Raw genomic sequence first — 21,020 nt, 5'->3', positions numbered from 1 at the left:
AGCACGCGTGAGGCCGACATTCGAAGGCAAATGGATACCCAAGACGATAAAACGGTGCTGTTTGAGATAGCCTCACCACCATGCAAAGAAGCTGTGAGGAGAAGCCAACGTCTTGAACTCTTTGAGGCCGTGAGACGAAGCACGCAAAAAAAAAAAAAGCAGAGGTGCCTGTGAACACAGAAAGAAGGTGGCGTGGGTCGGTGAGGAAGGAAAAACAGTAAAAATGCAGTGAAGAGTAGGGAAAACATGAAAAGGGTGAATATTCACAGCATGGCAGCGCGAAGCACAGGGAATTGGCGGCAAGAAATGGAGGCACAACGGCTCTGCAGAAGAAGTACCGCAATGCCTCGGTTGTGTCGCACTGCGTTTCTTAACTATTGCCTCTTAGACAATGCTGAGGCTGCAGAAAATGACACTGTGTTCACGCAAAATCACATCAAACCAAACTCATTGTATTCATAGCCACATTGTGTTTGAGCAAATGCAGTACTTCCAAAAGACATGAACAATATCGAAAACATGACAACATGAAATGTGATAACTGAAAAATGATTATCACATAACAGGACAATAAGAGCAGGATGAAAGGTATTTGTGAGTGTTTCTTTTATGAACTAACACTGTTTTAGTAAGTAGCCCGTTCAGTGATGTCACAGGTATTGCTAGACAGCATCCTCGGAGCCATTCCATCAACAACTGATATAGTAAAGACCCTTATATAGTAAAGATTTTTGTTGGTCTGAGTTGGTTTACTAGAGCTGGGTTCTACTGTATATGTATCAGCTACTGTGGTTTGGTTTGGTTTGGTTTGGTTTGTTTTATTGGGACTTAACGTCCCAAAGCGACTCAGGCTATGAGGGACGCTGTAGTGGAGGGCTCCGCAAATTTCGACCACCTGGGGTTCTTTAACGTGTACTGTGGGGCTCAGCCTCCATGACAGATCTGGCAAAAGGCATCAAGATGTGTCTTTTGTACATGTAAGCAGGTGCAGTGATGTCACAGGTATCTGCTGGCTGAGGTGCTCTTGTCTGCGGGGCTTGTGCGTCATTGTAGCAGCACTTTGCTTGCAGGTGTTGTATGCAAGTGCGATAATGTCACCCTGTTTGTGCCGTTTTGACATGCTGTACATACTAGTGCTATCAGCTCTGCCAGTGGTGGTCTTTTGAGCATGTTTTGTTTTTTTCTCTACCCCCTGGCACACACACACACCCACCAGATGTGGGCCCTGAAGCCCGCCTTCTTTGACCTGCTCCTGGAGTACCTGACACCCATTGGGGAGGGCTGGCATGGTTCGCCCTGCACCCAGTACGCCATGCTCTACCTGCTGCACTCGCACAGCCAGAGGTGAGCACACTCCCTGCTTGCTCAGTTGCTCTTTTCTTTTAGCGGTTTTTGAGGAAAGTGAATGGCGCAGTAACTGTGTCACCTCTCTGTGGACACCTAAACCACACCATAAGGGATGGGGGGGAGGCAGGAGTGAAAGAAGAAAGGGAGAAGGAGGGGTTCTGGAATAATTTCAGCCATCTGGGGATCTTCAACGGGATCGCACAGCACACAGGCGCCTTTTGCGTTCCGCCTCCATCGAAACGCGGCCACCGCGGTCGGGTTCGAACCTGGGTACTCCGGCTTGGTGGACTAGCACCCTAACCACTGAGCCTCCGCGGTGTGCTGTCACATCTGTGTGTCTGACTTGAGGTGCATTTGCAGTTGTAGGTGAGGTGAAGAGTACGGTGATGTCCACTGTTCATGGCTTGACAAGGACATTAGGGCGAGCACTTTGTACCACCACTGGTTAATGTCGTCCAGTTTACTTTTGTTGACTGTTGCCCCAGGAGGGCAGAGCTTACAACTGCAACACATCACACTTCATGTTTTTCCTTGTCCGAAGGGCCTTAAAGGTCAAGGATAAAAGGTAGTGATAGGGATGGCACAAAACCGCCTGTGCTTGCAACGTGCATTCCTTTACTATGGAAGCCAGAGGCGATAGTGTGGCTTATGTTTGCCAAAACATAGAGGCTATGCTAGCAGGGAAAAGTGTAAACGTATGTCAAGGAGATGCCCATCTGCATTGCCATGCCACAGTACGCAGTCAGCTTAGCATCTCGTTCAATGCGTTGCTTGTGCGAGTCACTGTTCTTGAGCCAAGTGTCGTCCCAGCTGTGATTCACGCAACAAATGACTGCAGTTATGCTATGGCCTTGAGCCCTTGAGTCATTGACAGCTGCTAGTTTTAGTGGTGGATAGTAGTCCCACTCCCGCATGTGAATTGACTGTTGCTTGGCTTGCCAGCATTGCCTGCTGTTACATTTTGCAGCATGCAGTATTGGTCCAGTGTCTGGGGGAATCCCCCGAGATGGAGTAGATTTGTAATAAGCGAGTAATTGCTCACTGACATCAATCCAAGCCCAGCCATACAGTTTTAAAGGAAAGCTGTAAAGCTGTACAGCTTTGAAAGAAAAAAAAAAAGTGTGTGAATCCATGAGGCAGTGGTTGGGAAGCCTTTGTCCAGTGAGCACTGAAGCCACGTACTTTTATTCCTCCGTTTTGACCCTGCACATTTTTTGTGGGGGGATGTAGGCAAGGGGCAAGAGTTGACCAGGAATAGGGGATATTCAAAATTCCGCAAGTGCGCTTACCCACATAACTGTTGCCTAAAACAAGATGGCCGACTTCGCTATAAAGAAGCTACGAGGGCTGCAGGACAGGCGCTAAAGGTGTGGATAGAATGTAAGAAACGTATTTTGGAAGAATCAAACAAAAAACTAGTCTTTCTTGCTTTGTTTCAGCTGGAAACACATGGTCAGCCATCTTGTTTTGGGCAACATTGTTGTGCGGGAAAGCGCACTTGCGGAATTTTGAATATCCCCTTTTGCATTCCTGGATAGTGGCTGAAGGAAATGCGGTGTAACCCTTTAACTGCCATACTGATTTCCGAAAAGTGCGTCAAGATCACCAGAGCTTTTAGGCGATTTGAGAGAAAAATGATTGTCACCAGGCTTAAAATACGCGCTGAGCTGCAAGACTTGTTTCGTCGGCAACTACCAATCTCTAATGTTGAGGAGCGACACAACATCGGGCCAGACGAGCGTGACTAGTCCTTGGTGATATTGGTATAATCTCCCATGTCGAGTACAGCTCGTGGTTCATGGTTGATGGCTTAAAACATACAAGAAATAGACACAGCTCACATGGCATGCTCACCCGGCTGAAAGTCCGTTTAAATGTGCTACTGATGTTGGAATTGTAGCTCTGCAAAGCAAGCAGCATGAATGCAGGTCACGGCAAGTATGGTATTTTGCAGGCTGAACTGTTGTCAGCTGGTGGTAGATACCCTGAGCAACAATGAAACAGTTATTGTAGTTTTTATATATCTTTTTTTCTTACTACTGTTGCATCGCACCTCTGTCGCATTTTTCTTGTCATTTGCACAGGCTAGTCACATGAGTTTAGTGTGCGTCGTGAGGTGGTAGCTCCGTGGAAAATTGTTTCTCAAGCCCCTTTGTGATACCGCTTCCCTCGAACCATATTCTTCCATAGTTGAAAAGGCTTGAAAAGGTATGTTATCACTTACTTGAGGGTTCAATGAATTCTGTGCAGTCAGGATACACATGGGAAAGAAGCGAAATTGCAGTCGTTGAGGAGGTCATGGTTGGGGAGCAAGGTTACAAAATGTCATTTTTCATCTTTTGACTTGGTTAGTGACCGAAATGTTGCTTCCCTTCTTTCTGACATGGCGTCGTGTAGTTGTCTCCAGGTGTAGTCGGTGGGTTCTTCCAAATTGGGGCTTGTGTCTGTTACATCATGGATGCCATCAGCTGGATCTTGAAACGGTCTGTGCTGCCGTATAGGATGTCTCTGGTGGAAGGCAGGCCAGATGGGCACTATTTTTGCTTCTTTTTTAAGGCGGAAGCCTTTAATGCCTCATCGTTGTAAGCAGGAGTTGTCGACAGATATTTCACGCTTTTCAATTGGTCGAAACGGTCGTGACGTCACAGTGCGCGAATTTCAAACCGGGCCAATTGTACTTTGGCTAGTTTAGTCCATTGCTTAATTACCCAATTAGCCTAATTAACCTTTCTATTCAGGCCATATAAATAAATAAAACCGGGTAGGAAATTGGTCGAGTTCAGGAATCGAACCCCGGTCTCCGGAGTGCGAGACGAACATGCTAACCACTCCACCATGCCAGCTTGCCATGCCAGCTCGGTGGTTAAGAATGAACAAAGACGCGTCTAGTGAATTCACTCCCACCTTCCTCCCTTTCGGTTATGGTGAGGTTCAGGTGTCCAGGAGGTTCAGGTGTCCACTGAGGTATGCAAGACAGATACATTTCCTTTCCTCCAAAACCAATTTACTAATGAGCAAGGCGTAGAACCAAAGGGGCGATGGGTTCTGTGGACTCCCTGGCAGCGTTGCAAGACGCTGTCACGTTTCACTCTTATCTTAACAGTGCATCAATGACACAAGCAGCAACACCGAGCTAAAGGCTTTTGCCTCACCGCGCTTTAGGTCAACAAAGTGCCTCCCTGAATTTTTGTGTTAAAAATATAAAAAGGAAACTACAGCCTCGTTTTCCCTGAACTCTGCCCAGGCACGGACACTTCATCTCGTCCAGCACCCTGCTGATCCATGGGGATGACCTGAATGTCCCCAGGAGTGTCTACCTCTCCCGCATACTCACTCTGCTCACCCACGTCCTCGTCTCAAACACCGTTCCTGACGACGTCAGGTGAGTCCTGGCAAGTGGTGCTGCGTTGTAGTATTTGCACTTCCTTGCTTGCAAGTCTCCTCTAATGCAGTCTAGAGCATTTAATATCTTTGTTTGAAATTAAGTTTAGGCTGCATGTTGTGGCCATCATGTAAGGGTTTTTGTGAGACCAATAGGGGATATTCAAAATTCCGCAGGTGCGCTTTCCCGCACAACAATGTTGCCCCAGACAAGATGGCCGAATTCGCTATAAAGAAGCTACGAGGGCTACAGGACAGGCGCTAAAGGTGTGGATAGAATGTGAGAAACGTATTTTGGAAGAATCAAACAAAAAACCAGTCTTTCTTGCTTTGTTCAGCCATCTTGTTGGGGGCAACATTGTTATGCGGGAAAGCGCACTTGCGGAATTTTGAATATCCCTATTAGGCATCGTTTATGCAGTTTGCATTGGTTCGCAATGTTACGTGTGCACGTTCACGTGGTTTCACTAGTAAGCGTACTGATTGATGTTTGTATAGCACGCCTGCTGTGTGGTGATGAAGTAGAGTTTTCATATTAAGCTTTTCATTGAGCACGGTTATGCAAAAGTACAGTGGTAAAGAATGTGCACAATAAACTTGTTCTCTGCACTGTGTACATACATTTAATTTGTAACATGACAACAACTGTATTTGTGGTACTAATAAAAAATATCTGGGTCAGTCCCCAGCCAAGTGTTTATTATTTGCATTTACTTTGCCTGTAAGGATATCGTACTCCTCAAATTTCCCCACGCCTTGCAAATTTCAGCCGCACTCACAAGCAGATGTTCTTGTCTTTTAAAATTGGAGTACACTTAAATCTCGTTATAACGAAGTCAAAAGGGCACCGAAATTCTTTCGTTATAACCATTAGTTCGTTATAGCCACTGATTAATAATTACACGGTTAATTATTGTATACGAGGTTGCACTTACTACAGGTAAGCCATAGCCGAGGTACGAGTTCCCATCGCGGCCGAGTGGCTGCATCCGCAGCAAGTGCTATTGCTTGCCGATATCGCATACAGTGAGAAACTACAGTCAAAGGCATTTAGAAGTGACTTTATTGCTGTTATTCATGTCGAACCTTTCACGTCGACGGTGCAAAAAAATCGGCGATGCTTCGCTGCTGCGTCTTTCTCAACCGAAGCACGGCCTTCTCGGCAGCAGCAGCTATGTCGAGCCCATCTTCGCCGTTTTTATGGCCGCCGAAGAAGCGGTGCAGCAGGTCCACCGCGTCCAACGCCTGAGACGATGTCGGTACATCGTCAGCCTCGTGCAAAGTGACGTCATCCTCCACGACACCTTCATCGTTGGTTCCTTCGGGCTCCCGGGCAGCAAGCACAAAGTCGTCGTCAGCCAGCTGCTTCGTTGCCACAACATCGGCATCCACGCCCACGTAGTCGCAGAAGGTTTCGCCTTCACGGCCTCAAAGGCAGCGCCTCTTCCACGGCCTCAAAGGCAGGAGGCCGCTGTTTCTTGCGGCTGCTGGCAGTGTCTTCCTTGCTGATGATCGTAGAAAGCGTGCTCGGCGCGATGCCGAACTCCTTGGCCACTTGTGTTTTCTTCGTGCCCGACGCAACAGCCCTAATTATAGCTGCCTTCTGCTCCAGGTCGATAGCCTTTCGTTTTCGCTTCAAGCCGCTGCCGCCGCTATTCATTTTTATGTCGTGAAACTGGCGACATGTCGCAAACTAAACACACTGACGGACTGACCACGCCGGTAAAGCTAGGCCTACAACCCCTACACGCACAGCGCTGGTACGGAACGAAGCTTGCGATGGTGCGCGGCACAGAACAACACAACGGACTGCGAGGCTTGGCTTGGCTAGACTTGACTTGGAACATTTCCAGATTGTAAGGGCGAAACCGATCGCTTGTGGCTGCTTGGCCAGCCTTGCTTGGCCTGGAGCAATGCCGGATGGTGAGGGGCCGGCGCGGGAGATTCTAACTGCCGCATCGGAGGTCCGTAACGCGTCGTGCAATTTCCCAAATCTATATGGTGTGTGCAAACTGGCCGGCTAGTTGGCATTTTGGAATAACAACTGTTTGTTATATTCGTTGATCGGTGAAATTTTTTTCGTTAAAACGAAATCTTAAACACATGGGTTTCTATGGGGACTTTCAAGGGGAATTGCGATTCCTTCATTATATCTATTATTTCGTTGTAAACCACTTCGCTATAACGAGATTTGAGTGTAGTTCATTGCAACTGGGTTACCCAGTCATCCTTAAGTAGGAAGGAAATTACTTTCTGCAAGAGATAGATTTTGACTGATACTTGAAATAACAAACAGATTGTGACATAGAACCCAGTGGGTAGCTGGTGTGTTGACTTTTCATGGCTTTCGTGAAGGATGTGGAGGGACTGTGGGTTGTGCTCTTGTGCAGTTTTATGACGCTGCAGCACATTGAGAGCCTGCACCGACTCCCCGCCTCTCAGGCTTTTGTGTCGCCTTTCACACATATTGGCTACCTTTGTGTCTTGGTTTTCATAGCTGCTGCCTATGACGGGTTAAGGCACTACATCTAGGCTGTTTTGGGGCATTTTATTACTCATCAATTGTAGTTGCGCGTCTGGGATGAAGTAGCGTGCAGGGAATGGAGTGTGCTGGGAGGAATACTGTTGCTGACAGAATACTGTCACTGCTGTGAAATGATGCAGCCAAGCTCAGTGTTGGAAGAGCTGATGGTGACTTATCATCCCCCAATGTGCAGGCGTCTGTGCCAGCACTGGTCCCTGGAGCTGGTGGAGTGCCTGCAGCTGCACATGCCCCACCTGGCACGCTCCACCGAGTTCCTCAGCCTCATCGACGCCACCATTGACTGCGGTGAGTTCAGGGATTCCCCCCCTCCCCCTGATTGTGAGAGCAGGAAAGGTGTAGCAACTGTCACACAAGGGGAATACCCCAAGGGCTCCATGAGGCATTTGTATGGTTTTTTAACTTGCACAAGCATTGCACAGCACACAGGTAATGTGTGATGTCAGTGCACATTTTGAACCCTCTTTGGTTATAAGGTGTAGCGTACACTGCCATGTATAAGGCCACCCCCTCCCCTCAGCGGTGGCAAAAAAGGTTGGTGTGAAGCATATTTACTGCATTTTGTTAAAGGATTAGACTGCAGCTGTGTTTCGTTCCTGTAGTGAACTGCCGTGTTACTTAATGGCATGCTGTGCCTGTCATCTGTGTCTTCCCTTCTGTGACCACAGGCTACAGCCGTGACCCAGAGATGACCATGAAGGCGTGTCAGATCCTCCAGCGAGTTGTCGACACGGTCAGCACCCTGCTGCCTCGAGACCTCCTTCAGAGGTAGGCCGAAGTTCAGACTAGGTAAGGTGTCCGTGTTAAGCTCACATCACATGGACATAGGGGACGTAGTAATACTGGGAAAGGGAGAAGTGATGTGTATGTTTGAGTGCCACCTGTTGCCGTTTTCGGACTTTCTGGTACGAGTTATTCATTGGAAATTACTGATCATGTTATCAGCCAATGACCAGTGAGTTCAAGTTTCTATTTCTCTCTGCGGTGCCCTATGTGGAGAGGCGGCGGTCCATTCAGCGTGCTCCTGTGATGGTCTTTCATGCAGATGCTACACCCTCTGTGTGGTGAAAGCGGGCGGCATCATATCGACTGAGAGGTCAAAGTACATCGCCCTCATGACCCTGCTTCCCGTCGACCTCCTCACAAGGTTTGTTGCCCCCTTGTTTGCAAGCAGTGCTGCCAGTAGTAGTCAAGAGACGGGCAGTTTCTGGAGAAGATTGTATAACTATAACAGTTCTGTTCCGTTTTTGTTTTTATTTTTTTGTATCGTTTGTCATGACCTTGCAAGGCTACCCCTAAGGTCTGCCATGCAGTACGGCAGATTATAACAATGGGACAGAGTCTGGGGAAATAGCTTTTTTTTTTTCATATACTGGCTCTAGAAGTTGGTTTTGAGCTGGCAGTGCCAACAGTACATTTCAGAAATGAATGTCCTTCACTTTCACAACTTTTTTAGGAAAGAGGCGGGAACACAGTGGAATATAATGCTACTCTCCGTATATGGTACTCCCTGCAGTGAGTCGGTGCTGAGTTCGCGTGAGCTCCAGGAGCAGGCGTTGCAGCGCACGGCCATCCTGTCTGCGGCCGGCACCACGCTGACCATCCAGGGCTTCCGCACGATCATGTCTGCCCTGCTGCTGCCGCCCCCTGGTGGCGGTGGCTGCGACGCTTGTGAGGTAGGCGAATGCCCTCATCCCTCTGGGAATGCTAAGCTGAAGCTGCGTGATCATGTGTGGGTACGCTGAGTTGTGTGTTTGCATGGGGGCCCCTATCTGGAGCTTGTGTAAGTAACGTGTCGTTGTGGGTACAAGACTTGGACTGCGTGTACTACGCGTCCAATCTACAAGTGAAATGAGTGCCAGCCAATGCACGCAGTGGATATGTTTGTTGTCTAGGTCACCCCGTGCAATTCATTGTACTATGACATCATCACCCTCAGTTCGCACTTTAGCTCTCTTTCATTTTCTTTTTCCACTGTGTAATTGAATAGCAGGCCAGGGTCATGTTATCCCCCTGCCAACTTCTCCATCTTTCCTTTCATTAAGCTTTATCTTCTCTCTCTGAGCATGCTACTGCTTTGTGCTTGCTTGAGATAAACGGCACCAAAGGAAGGCAGTATGCTGTGGTGGCCTGTGTAACCGTGGAAGCTTGTACCCTTTGCGGATAGGGTGGGCTATGGTGACTGCCATGTAGGCATGATTGCAGTGTGTTGTCTTCCTCAAATCACCTGCTTCAGGATGCCACTTGCGTTATATATTTGGTACTGAGGTGTTTCCTTTCGCTTTTCTTCAAGATGTCTGCAGCGAGCTAAACCACCGGGCTCGTAAGCCACGAGGAGGAGCAAACTTTTCCGCAAAGCGCGGTTCGTATGCGCAAGATTGAGTGGCTGCAAATGTGGAAAGGAGGTGGCATGGGCAATTGAGAAAGGCAAGCCTTTGAAAGAACTGTTTGAAGCAAAGAAGGGAAACGAAGCGTAAACGCATAGACTTCTCAGCAACACAGAACATGCGACAGCAGTGGCAAGGAGGGCTGGCAGAGCAGTGACTGGTGTGCAAAAGGCTGCACACATTAATACATAGGATGCTTTGGTGAGCTTGATTTCATTGCATGCGCTTGTGAAGTGTGGTTTCTCAAGTAACGTTGGCCGAGCAGTGCTGCTCTCTACGTTGCCCAGTACTGCAAACTTTCACCCTTTTTCTTCCCTTCCCTACACCCCATTGCACTTTTACTGTCTTTTTCTCAGCACACCACGCCACCTTTGCTCATTCACAGCCAGCTTTACTTTTTTTTCCTCCCACCGTGCGCACCGCGCACTTTGCCCCACGGGCCCAAGGACTTGACAAAGTTGGCTTTCCCTTGCAGCTCACTAGTCTCGTGGTTAAGACACCTCAGAGAGCGCCGTTTTATCATTTTCAGTATCCATGCTTCTCCGAATGTTTCATGTATGAAGTAGAAATTGCATGTGCTAGTTTAAAACAGATTATGACAGTTCAAAATAGGCAGTAATTCACAATATTCACGTTCATTATTTAGATGACAGACCTTACGACATTAGGTCGCTGCTGCGGCCCAGTGGTTACGGCGCTCGGCTGCTGACCCGAAAGGCGCGGGTTCGATCCCAGCTGCGGCGCAGAATTTCGATGGAAGCGATATTCTAGACGCCCGTGTGCTGTGCGATGTCAGTGCACGTTGAAGAACCCCGGATGGTCAAAAATTCCGGAGCCCTCCACTACGGCGTCCTTCATAGTCTTTGCTGCTTGGGGATGTTAGATACCAATAAACCAAAGACTTAAGGACATAACTGAGGTACCCAGCCCCTCTCTATGCAGCCATAACTGAGGTACCCTCTCTCCCCTCTCTGTGCAGCTGCGTCTGGAGCGGCTGGCGCCCGTGGACCTGGCGGCAGGGCAGCACGCAGGCGCCCTCTGGTGCTGGGCCCTGTGGGAGTGCGCCCAGACGTGTGTGCAGCAGAAGCTGCGCACAGCCCTGGGCAAGCCCCAGGAGACCTTCACCTCGGTCGAGGGGGCCCTCAAGGCCCTGCTGGCCGAGGAGCCACCACTCGCAGGCATCGGATCCCTCAAGAGGTGGGCAGGACATCCTAGACACGCTGCTTTATCTTCTTCATTATCTTCTTACACCTTGATCTTCTCCTTCGCTGAGACATCAAACAATTGTGATTAGTGGCGCCACCTAACGCAGTGCGTGGCGATCGTTGCAGGAATACATCAGCTTCCGTGGTCCATACCACGATGTGTTGGTACCGGAGTGGAAGCTGCGGCCGAGACTCGAGTATTTAGGACTGCACACAGAAAAAGCAGCACTAATGGAAACCTCTTTTGCTTTCTGCGCTTTTTTTTGTTCAGTGGTTTCTGAAAATACTAGGTCTAGTAAGCTATTGGTTTTTGTGCCTAGCAGGGGCTCTGCTGTGGAGGGAAATGCTACGTTCTAAATACAGCACATAAGCATGATTACACTGCTGAACAGCCTGAGCTTCTGTCTTATCACATCCAAGACACGCTGCTTTATCTTCTTCATTATCTTCTTACCTTTATCTTCTTCTTTGCTGAGGCATCAAACGATTGTGATTAGTGGCGCCACCTAACGCAGTGTGTGGCGATCGTTGCAGGAATACAATAGCTTCTGTGGTCAGTAATAAGACGGCTAAAATTTTTCAGCAGAATCAATGGACGTCATCACGTCAGACGGTAGCTTTTTCCATACCTCAGTAGTATGTGGTTAGAAAGAATGCTTAAAGACATTAATTTTTGCTTGATACGAAGTTAGATTGTGCATGTTGATGTCTTGTCGGACGAGTCATCAGGGGTGCAAGGTTAGGCTCAGAACTGAGAGGAAGTTTGTTGTTCTTCAGCAAAAATGGAAGTTGGCCCAGACTCAAATATTTAGGACTGCACACAGAAAAGGCAGCGCTAATGAAAACCTTTTACTTTTTGCACTTTTTTTCTTATTGTTAAGTGAGATGGTCCAGGCACAGAGTCTTACAGCTCTACATTCACTACTGTTCTGCACCACCAAGTGGTTATTTTGTTTGCACTACCGTATCACACTGAACAGCAGAGATGTAAACACAGCCGTCATAGAAAAGTGGCCACTTAACTGAATGCATTTGCGTGTTCAGTGTGACAGGAGCGAGGGAAGTTGCTTGAATGTGGCAGTAATTTTGCCAGAAGCATAAGGGTGGGGAATAATTTGGGAGACATCGGTGAAAAACTGTTGCCATGATGAAAGGTTAGGCCTAGTACTGCAGCTGAATGGTAGGTGTTGCAGGTGAGACGTAGCCTTCAGATGACCAAACAGCAAGCTGACAAATCAAATGCGGCACATGTAGACTTAGCGAGGAAACTTTTTGTTTGCGCCACAAAGTCTAGCCGTGCTGGCCTCTCTTTCCATACAGTCTTTTGTAGTTTTTTGTACATTACAGTAAGTCCATGGTGTGGTTAAGGACTAAAACATGAGAACTTCTTGCTGGGCTAGTTGGTAATTCATATTAAAGTAAACTAGTGGTGCTCTGTCCCGTTCTCTTGTCTTGTGTGTGTGTGTGTGTGGTGTTGGGCGCCTTTACCTTACATTGTAGTAAAGTCACTTACATTGTAGTGACCTTCATTGTAGTGACATTATAGTCACTTACATTGTACTTTACATTTTACATTGTAGTAAAAAACAGCAGTTAGCTCTGTCACCATTGTGTACGAGTGGGGGGTGCCCTTTTGAGTGGTCCTATTTGTGTTCTGTTCTTAACGTGCGTTGTTCAAAAGGCCTTAGACATCATCACCATGCACGTGATGGATGTGTTCCAGGGCCCAGCTGCTGCTGGACTTCCTGGAGCAGCTGGACAAGTGCATGTACAATGCGTACGAGGGCAGTGCGGGCAGCCTGCCCTCCGCCCCCAAGGGGGTGCGCACCTTCTTCCGCACCAACCGGGCCACCTGCCTCGAGTGGCTGGCCCGGGTGAGGCCCAGGGCCGTGAGGCTGGCCCTGCGCTCGGGACGCCCTGCCCAGGCCCTGCGCCACACGGGGGCTCTGGCCACTGCCGCTCCCCAGGTGAGGATCAATCACTCTGTCTGTGGTAGAGAGGCTTAACTGTGTGCTCTTTGCTCGGGTATGACAGTGTCTTGTGTGACTACGTTCTCACGTGACAGCACTCTTGCGCGACGGCGGTGTTGCATAACGCATAACTTTTGCACTAGTTGCAGAACAGTGTTCTCATGAGCATTTCCTGTGCACCTTGGAAGGAAGCAAAATTTGGTAGGGTGTACTTGCTGTTAATGAGAACACTCCTCTGCCACTCCTCGTGGAAGAGTGGCGTTTTGCAACAGCGGAGTAGTGCAAGGGTGTCTCTTGTGTGACGACAGCCTTGCACTGGTGTTGTGCGACAGCGGAGTAGTGCAAGGGTGTCTCTTGTGTGACGACAGCCTTGCACTGCTCCGCTGTTGCACAACACCACTCTTCTACGAGAAGTTGCAGGGGAGTGTGCCCATGAGCGCTTGTAGTGCACCCTGGAGCGTAGCAAGGGTAGAAACACTTGGGTGATTTGGTAACGGTGATCCATGGTATGTGAGGTAGCGCGAAACGGGACGAAGGACAGAGAAAGAGGCACACAACACAGGCGCTACACACAGCACCTGTGTTGTGTGCCTCTTTCTCTGTCCCTTGTCCCGTTTTGTGCTACCTCACGTACCATGCAGCGGAGCAAAATTTGATGGCGCTCTACTAGTAGGATTGGTGTGCAGCAGCGATCATGTGCATGCCCCTGGTTCCAAGAGTTGACGGAGCATGGGTGCAATGGAAGTCCTAGTTCTCTCATGGCATGATAGAAACATGCCGTATGTACTCGTGTAAGGGTGGCACCCCCAACTTGGCAGCCGGTAATTCAGGAAATCAGCCAAAAGAATTGCTTCGTGTGTGCATTATTTTGCCCATATGGAGCGTGGGCAAAACAGTGTAACATACCAGGCACACTGGGAGTGTACGCGGTATGCTATGCTGGGATCTTATAAACAACTGCCTGCACGATCACACACGAGTCATCCCGCACTCCGCATGCAACTGCGAGCGTGCAGTGCCACAGCACTGCTAACTCGTCTTATGTGCTCGGCGTTCGCGCCAGAAAGGACAAAACATTGTGCTGTGCAAAAAACTATAATGCGGTGACCACACTGAGGCGTGTTGCGATTTGCCCGGTGTCACTAGGCATAGCATGCTTCGCATCAAAGCCTCAGCGAAACTGCTTTGAATCTAGTCACTGTTTACTGTAAAATTTTTAATCTTGTTACCAATTTACTATCACCAATAACGTCGCATTAAAATGAAGGTGTAATGATTTCTGCAAGGCCTTTGAGAGTGAAGCGTGCGACAAAGTAGGCCAGCCACCTCACATTGACAGCCACGGATCGCATGCATAGCCCTGAATAGTTGAGGCCAGTCGAGCACCAGTTCTTCATTGGATATTGAGCATAACTTAGGCTCACATGTTTGCCAGTAAACTGATCTGACAACCTGTTTTACTTTTTGCGGTTAATTCATGCGGTCATCGGGCATGTGTCCTATCATGCATACTTTCAGCACATTATGTATTTGAAAGACTCACTGGGACTGCGCTAATTCATCAAAAAATGCCGTGTCTCAATGTAAATAAAAGAATGCATAACAGTGGCTCTGCTGTGGTCAGAAAAATTAGAAGAAGAATGCCAATCCCGTGAAAGGGCCGCATCCCGTCAAAACGGTGGAAAAAGACACACCCCTTCCACGAGTATGCAGTCAACGACCGAAAATTTGGACCCCTGATTTTTTGGGCGTGCTTGATTGTTCCGACTGCTTCGCAACACTGCGACATGGCCCATAGAGCCAATGTATAAGAGCACCTGAAATTTCGGACGCACCGTAACTGACTGCTTGATTTTTCGGACCTCATTTGCCCTCACCGCCTGTACCCAAGCCACCATATAATGCGTACTCTGGAACCTCGTTAATTCAAACTGCAAGGGAGATCAGAAACTTCAGAAGATCGCCGCAAGCCAAATTTTTGCTGGCGTTCATGTAAGAATAGCCTTGTTGACCATGTGGGTCATAATTGTTATTCAAGTACATTTACTCGCATAATGAGCCCACTTTTTTTTTTTCCCAGAAAAATTTATATCAAGTTTGGGGTTCATTAAGCAGGAAAAAAGAAAGTTAAGCAGTTTTTTTTTTGTTTTGCGTGTGTGTGATTTGAAATTTCTCATCGAACGTCCGCCTACTTTTCTACCCACCCATCCATCCATCAATAAAAGTGCACAGCTAACAAGTTACACTGCTGCATCACTCGCATTTGTATGTGGCCGATGTTTAGCATCGTTTACTTCAAAAGGTGTTTGCTGTATCAGTGCAATGTAACGATTTTGTGACAGTCGGCGGTGGCAGCGACCATTCGCGATGAGATAAAGCGAACATGCTGAACGCCGATCCCGATGGTCTGGTTCACATTTTCTACATGATGTTTAAAAAAATAGAAGTAAAATCTCAATGACAAAATTAGAGGATGGGGTCATCACGCGAATAAAATCGGGAGTACTGCTTTTGCCGAAAAAAGGGACTTTCCCTCCTCGTGCAGCAAAAATTTAGAGAAAGTGCATTTGGTGTCATTAGATGCTCAGATTTTTCTCTCGCAGTGCAGACACACTCGAATGCAAAACTTGTTGAGAAACTGTTTCAGCCATGGCCCGTCTAGGTGAAATTTCCCCCTGTGCTTTATTTTTTATTAATCAGTATTTCTTAATTTGATACGATAGCATTACAGCTGTCGTCACACCAAAATCCCACCACTGTCTGGTGTCACGAAATTCGCTGATTGGTCGAGAGAGGTCACGTGACTGTGTGACGTCATCTGAGCCTGCCGACCAGGTTGTGAACAGTCTAGTTTCTGATTAGCAACCCAGGCAGAGAATCGAAATCAAAAATTAGAAAAAAATGCGGTATATGCATATGTTGGCACCGTCAGAGTTCAGCAGATACCTGCTTACTGCAGCTGGCAGCCCGAATAATTTTCTGGTTGAAGGACTGATGTTTGCAAAAAACCAACACTGTCAGCGCACACAGAAGTTCCAACAGAAGCTGTGACAAATGTCGCACTCGATCATACATTCCGAGCATTCTTAGAAACTTCGATTTATTGCCCTGTGTGGCTGATTTCCTTAATTTAAATCGGATTAACGTCGGGCTCTCGCCCTATTTTTTTTTTTTAACTCACTGCAGACGGTGGGAGGAGTCTACCAACGCAGGGAGTGCCTTTCAGGCAGATGCGTGCTGGCTTTGCTTTTGCTTTTATTTTGTTTCTTTTAGGTTTCCATGAATAAATAGATCTAGTCGGAGACTACACAGCTGCGAATTAGGCCCACGGAAATAAAAATCCGTGTGGACTCATTGCTTTCGCCAATCACTACGTCTCACTCCGCCGATGGCATAGCGGCAAGCTGCCACGGGACTGGTTGAAAGGTTGGTCGACTCCTCCCACCATCTGCGGGGAATTAAAAGGCAGGAGCCGGGGCATTTAATTGGATTTAAATTAGGGAAATCGGCCGCACAGGGCAATAATTCGAAGTTTCCAAGAATGCTGGAAACGTGTAGATCGAGTTCCAGTGGTACAAATACGAGTTCAGATTCCTCTCAGTGCACCTTTAAGGGTCTCCATAGTTTTTGTTCGCTTGACTTTGTCAGCATAGTAGTCCCTGTTGGGAGGCAGGGTCCTTGACGCAGAACAAAACTGTGAGTGTGTCTGTGGATGAAAGTGCAGTGTTTTCAGCTGCTGCCTCTCCCCCCTTCCTCCTCCCCTGAGCAGGGCCTGGGTGCAGTGGTGCGGGATGCGGCAGCCTCCCTGGTGCAGCTGCGCTGCCCCGAGGCCATCTGGGGCCTCTACGCCTGGGGCAAGGAGGTGCTGGGACAGCGGATGCCCTGGCTGCGGGCGGCCGCTGCTCACGCTGCTGGCAGGTGAGCTGTTAGCTTGCCTGCACAACATCCTGTGTTTGCGCGTGAAATGAGAGGGAAATAATTAGAAGAATAAGAATGGGGTGGAGCGCATATGGCAGGTTCTCTCTGGTCGTGAATGGTAGTTTGCCAATATCCCTCAAGAGAAAAGTATACAACAGCTGCATCTTACCGGTACTCACCTATGGGGCAGAAACATGGAGGCTGACAAAGAGGGTTCAGCTTAAGTTAAGGACAACGCAGCGAGCTATGGAAAGGAAAATGATAGGTGTAACATTAATTAACGAGATCGGAAGAGGGAGTCGAAATCAAGAGGAAGAAATGGGCTTGGGCAGGGCATGTAATGCGAAGGCAAGATAACCGAAGGTCCTTAAGGGTAACGGAGTGGATTCCAAGAGAAGGCAAGCGTAGCGGGGGGTGGCAGAAAGTTAGGTGGGCAGAGGAGATTAGGGATTTTGCGGGAATGCTTAGGTGGGCAGAGGGGATTAGGGATTTTGCGGGAATACGGTGGCCGCAGCTCGCGAGGGACAGGGTGAATTGGAGAGACATGGGAGAGGCCTTTGCCCTGCAGTGGTTGTAGTCAGGCTAATGATGATGATCGTGATTGGCGCATGATCTAGTGAGCTCCCGCAGCTGCTAAGCCTGCTTTGTAGGCATGTGAGCCCGCCACGGTGGTTTAATAGCTTTGGCATTCAACTTCTGATCCCAGCGCTGTGGAATCGAATCCCAGCCATAGCAGCTGCGTTTTATTGGAAGGGAAATGCAAAAACGCCGGTGTGCTGGGCCTTGTCAGCATGTGGCGAAGAAACCCCCTAAGGGAGCAGAATTACTCCGGAGCCCTTCACTGTGGTGTCTCAGTAACTGGTGTGTCACTTTGAGACGTTAGAACCCTTATACCCAACTACCAATTGCACACGCTTGCTTAAGGAATGGGAACGCCTGGAAGGAATGCCTGGGCTCACCAGTCCTAGGTGAAACTCTGGTGAAAGTTGGGTATTCTCAAAAGCATCTCATGTACAGTCACTGGCTGGTTTTTCGGGCTCCACAGGGCCTGAAAAAATGGTCTGAATAATCGAGCACTCAAATGTCTTTGAACTTCAAAAAGATCTCTTTGCGGAGAGAAGGTGGCTTGTAAGGTTGCAGAATTCACCATGTTTCATGTCTGCTCTCAAGCGGTGATATTATCTTGTATTTGAGCTAGTCTCATGGTTTCGTAATCTCCGCGCTGCCCTTTTCGTTTCAGATATGAGTCTGCTGCAGCAGAGTACGCTGCCGTCCTGGGCGATGAAGCACAAGCCCCGAAAGAGATTCGTCCCTTCTTGCTCAGCCAGGCAAGTCCTCGAATGCCAGTGTTTGGCGCAGGCTGTTCTTTCTGCGACGAGAGGGAAGTTGCTGCAGGAATGGCATAGTGCAAGACAGTTGAAGTAGTGCTACACACCCTGTGTGGCTTGTCAGGCATGCGATATCTTACTGGAGTCACTGCTGGGTTGCTCAGCATGACAGTATTTCCACACCTCATAGAATAACGATATCAGGTGGCTGATTGTCATGTTCCAAGGAAGCCATGAAGCCCCCATTTAGACGTTCCCAACCATGCCTGATGTACTGAGCCACGCGTGACAATAAGAAGTAAAAATTGCATATGTTTGTTAAAAAAATTAGAGGAAAGTTTCATGTAGCCAGTATTTACATTGGTGTTCGGTATATTGGGGTCAATTGTAGAGGGCTTTGCTTAATTTTTTAACTTTGTATATATAATGTGAACAGATTATCTGTTCCTTCTGAGTTGGAATTATCGACAGTCCTGTGTGTAACTTCTCTCTTTTGCTTTAAAATGGGATGCATATTCTTTACCCCCGTATTGATGGTTCTTTTTAGACTTTGTGGGGGTCTGGTTTTATCTAACTCAAGTATCCCCCTCCTCCATCCTTTTTTCCCCTTTTCTTCGGCCACTGTTGGTATCTGTGATTAACTGTTGTTTTTAATGTATTGTCCTTTATTTGCCCTGCCTGCTTGCTGGCCGTGGTGGTACAGATCCTGGACTGCCACATGAAGCTGGCCGACTGGGATGAGGCACTCAAGTGGGCGGAGGACTCACGCCACACGCCCGTCAACGGATGTGTCGCCAAGATCAGCACCTACACGGCCTCCGTTGCCGAACACATCAGGTGGGGACCCTTGTTCGCAGCTTATATGGATAGGGTTAGAGGAGGGTGAAATGCAGGAATGCCTGTGCAGTCTCATTGAAGTTTGCGTCATTGATGCCCAAAAAGGATTGATACTATCCTGTAGCCCTCGACTATTGCCTTCCTCATAGGACAACTGTAGCTTGCACTTGTGAAAGTACAGGTGCGGCCATGCTAATATGGAGCATGCGTATGATGAGGGTAGATGGTCTCGACGAAAATTTTTTATTGATGAAGTACTATATAATTGTGAAGTGTTCCAATTACAGTGCCATTTATTTTTGTGTCAAACAAGTACTTGGGCACTTAGTAATATGTTGTGTGTTTTCGTAACTAGCTTTTAAGAACGTTTGCTGCAGAGACTATGCTAATGCGTGCCATTGGTCTTCCTTGAAAGTGAGGAATTTGGTAAGGGGTAAAATTACCAACCTGCCTATCATAAAATTCGAGGTATAGGATTTTGAAGTTATCAGATTGAAGTTGTCACTTCAGAAAAGGTTTCTTTTTTTCCTATTCCTGTTTCAGCAAGTGCACAAAGGCTTGTTTTAAGCAAAATTAGATAGCATATTTGGAATCAGCTTCCAAAAATAACTGTTCTATGAAGATTTATTCTTGTGTCTTCATCGATAAACACTTGGTTTCAGACCCTCTTCCCCTCCTTTAAAGCAGTTGAGGCTTGCAGATACTACAAGGTGCTTGACAGCATGGGTAAAGATGGACAGGCAGAGGAATAAAGGTTGTTTGTTACCTTGGGAGCCATACATGTGTTGAAGTTGCACATTGTGTTACCACCGAAGTGCCGCAGAGGCATGGAAAAGGAACCGAGGAATTCAGCTCATATATGCTGCCTCAGGGAGCGTTGGCCCACTCGGTCAGGCTCTCAGAGTTTGGCGTGGACGTGCCCACCCCAGGTTCTACGTACAAAAGTTAGCGCAAGACACGAGACAATCACAAGAAAGGTGGACAGGACAATGCGGTGCTGACAACTGTCCTGTCCACCTTTCTTGTGATTTTCTCGTGTTTTGCGCTAACTTTTGTACGTAGAAGTATGCACCGACTAGCCGAGCAACAGGCGTTACTTGACCCCCGCCCAGGTCTCTGCTGAGCCCTGATCCCCTGGAGAGCCCCCCCAGCTGCCCCGTGGACATGTGGGATGCCGAGCAACAGCTGCTGCTGGCCCAGCACCGGGCCCTGATGCCCCAGTGCTGCGACCTGAATGCGGCCGAGGAGTCGGTGTCTGCCCTGGTGCAGCTGGGGGCCCTCCAGTGGCCCCCCGAAGTGGACCCTGCCCTGCTGGCCCTGGCCCGCCGGGTGCCCCCCATCATCGGGGAGCCCCTGTCGGTTGCCCAGCACGACTGCAGCGCCATCGCGGGGGCCCTCGCCTGGAGCCACGCCGAGCCCAACGAGGGGTGAGTCACGCCGTGTGTTGTTTCGCAGTGCAGGGGGAGGGCGAGCTAATTGGCCCAATGTTGGAAAGATATTGGCAAAAGTTGGTTCTACAAAGGAACAACAGAGTGAAACCATCCATTTGCAGTACTGGGCCGATTAACCTGTGCTGTTTTTGGAAAATTTGTGTCAATTTGTTGTGACAAAATAGAGCATTTGTGTCTGTGCTAGCCAGGATAGCAGTGTGCGGTTAAACCTTGACAATTCAATGCCATGTAATGGGGGACGCTGGTCTTAGACTTATTTTCCTTATTTTCAGTCCAATCCTAATGAAACTGCACCACCGTGCTCAGTTTCCTATACTGATTTCATCAATGAAATTATCTTTCTCATAAATTAGTCAGTTCCCAAGGTAATTAATTTTAATTAGTCATTCATTAGTATCTCAGTGCAAAAAAACTGCTCAGTAAAAAATCATTTTTAATCCATGGCTACATATAGTATGGTCAGTAAAGAGTGCAATAATCAAAACCATTTTTCTATTTTTACCCTCATTAGTAATTTTACAGCACTTTGAATATCAATGTTCAAGGCGTGAATGCAATGCATCGATAAACTTTGCGCAATTATGAACTTTTGAAGTGGGATTTAACAAATCTGCTTTCATTATTGCACACATTTTGCCTTCACCTTCCCTTAGC

General features: G+C 48.0%; 1 protein-coding gene across 5 annotated transcripts in view; it reads left to right on the top strand.

Annotated features, from left to right (window-relative positions):
* Positions 1 to 21,020, top strand: part of nonC (serine/threonine-protein kinase Smg1) — a 135,571-nt gene that overhangs the window by 36,189 nt on the left and 78,362 nt on the right. For all 5 annotated transcript variants that reach the window (XM_089586421.1, XM_089586420.1, XM_089586418.1 and 2 more), the window contains 12 exons: positions 1,217 to 1,344; positions 4,592 to 4,729; positions 7,446 to 7,558; positions 7,939 to 8,038; positions 8,316 to 8,417; positions 8,787 to 8,946; positions 10,637 to 10,854; positions 12,586 to 12,829; positions 16,602 to 16,750; positions 17,991 to 18,078; positions 18,782 to 18,915; positions 20,028 to 20,342. In XM_089586421.1, the coding sequence (XP_089442547.1) occupies positions 1,217 to 1,344; positions 4,592 to 4,729; positions 7,446 to 7,558; positions 7,939 to 8,038; positions 8,316 to 8,417; positions 8,787 to 8,946; positions 10,637 to 10,854; positions 12,586 to 12,829; positions 16,602 to 16,750; positions 17,991 to 18,078; positions 18,782 to 18,915; positions 20,028 to 20,342 (1,889 nt within the window). The remainder of the gene's footprint in view (positions 1 to 1,216; positions 1,345 to 4,591; positions 4,730 to 7,445; positions 7,559 to 7,938; positions 8,039 to 8,315; positions 8,418 to 8,786; positions 8,947 to 10,636; positions 10,855 to 12,585; positions 12,830 to 16,601; positions 16,751 to 17,990; positions 18,079 to 18,781; positions 18,916 to 20,027; positions 20,343 to 21,020) is intronic.

This window comes from Amblyomma mixtum, chromosome 4 (genome assembly GCF_055824585.1).
Source record: "Amblyomma mixtum isolate Tamu chromosome 4, ASM5582458v1, whole genome shotgun sequence".
NCBI classification, from domain to species: Eukaryota; Metazoa; Arthropoda; class Arachnida; order Ixodida; family Ixodidae; genus Amblyomma; species Amblyomma mixtum.
Note: the sequence above shows the minus strand (reverse complement) of the source record. Positions and strands in the feature narration are given on the sequence as shown.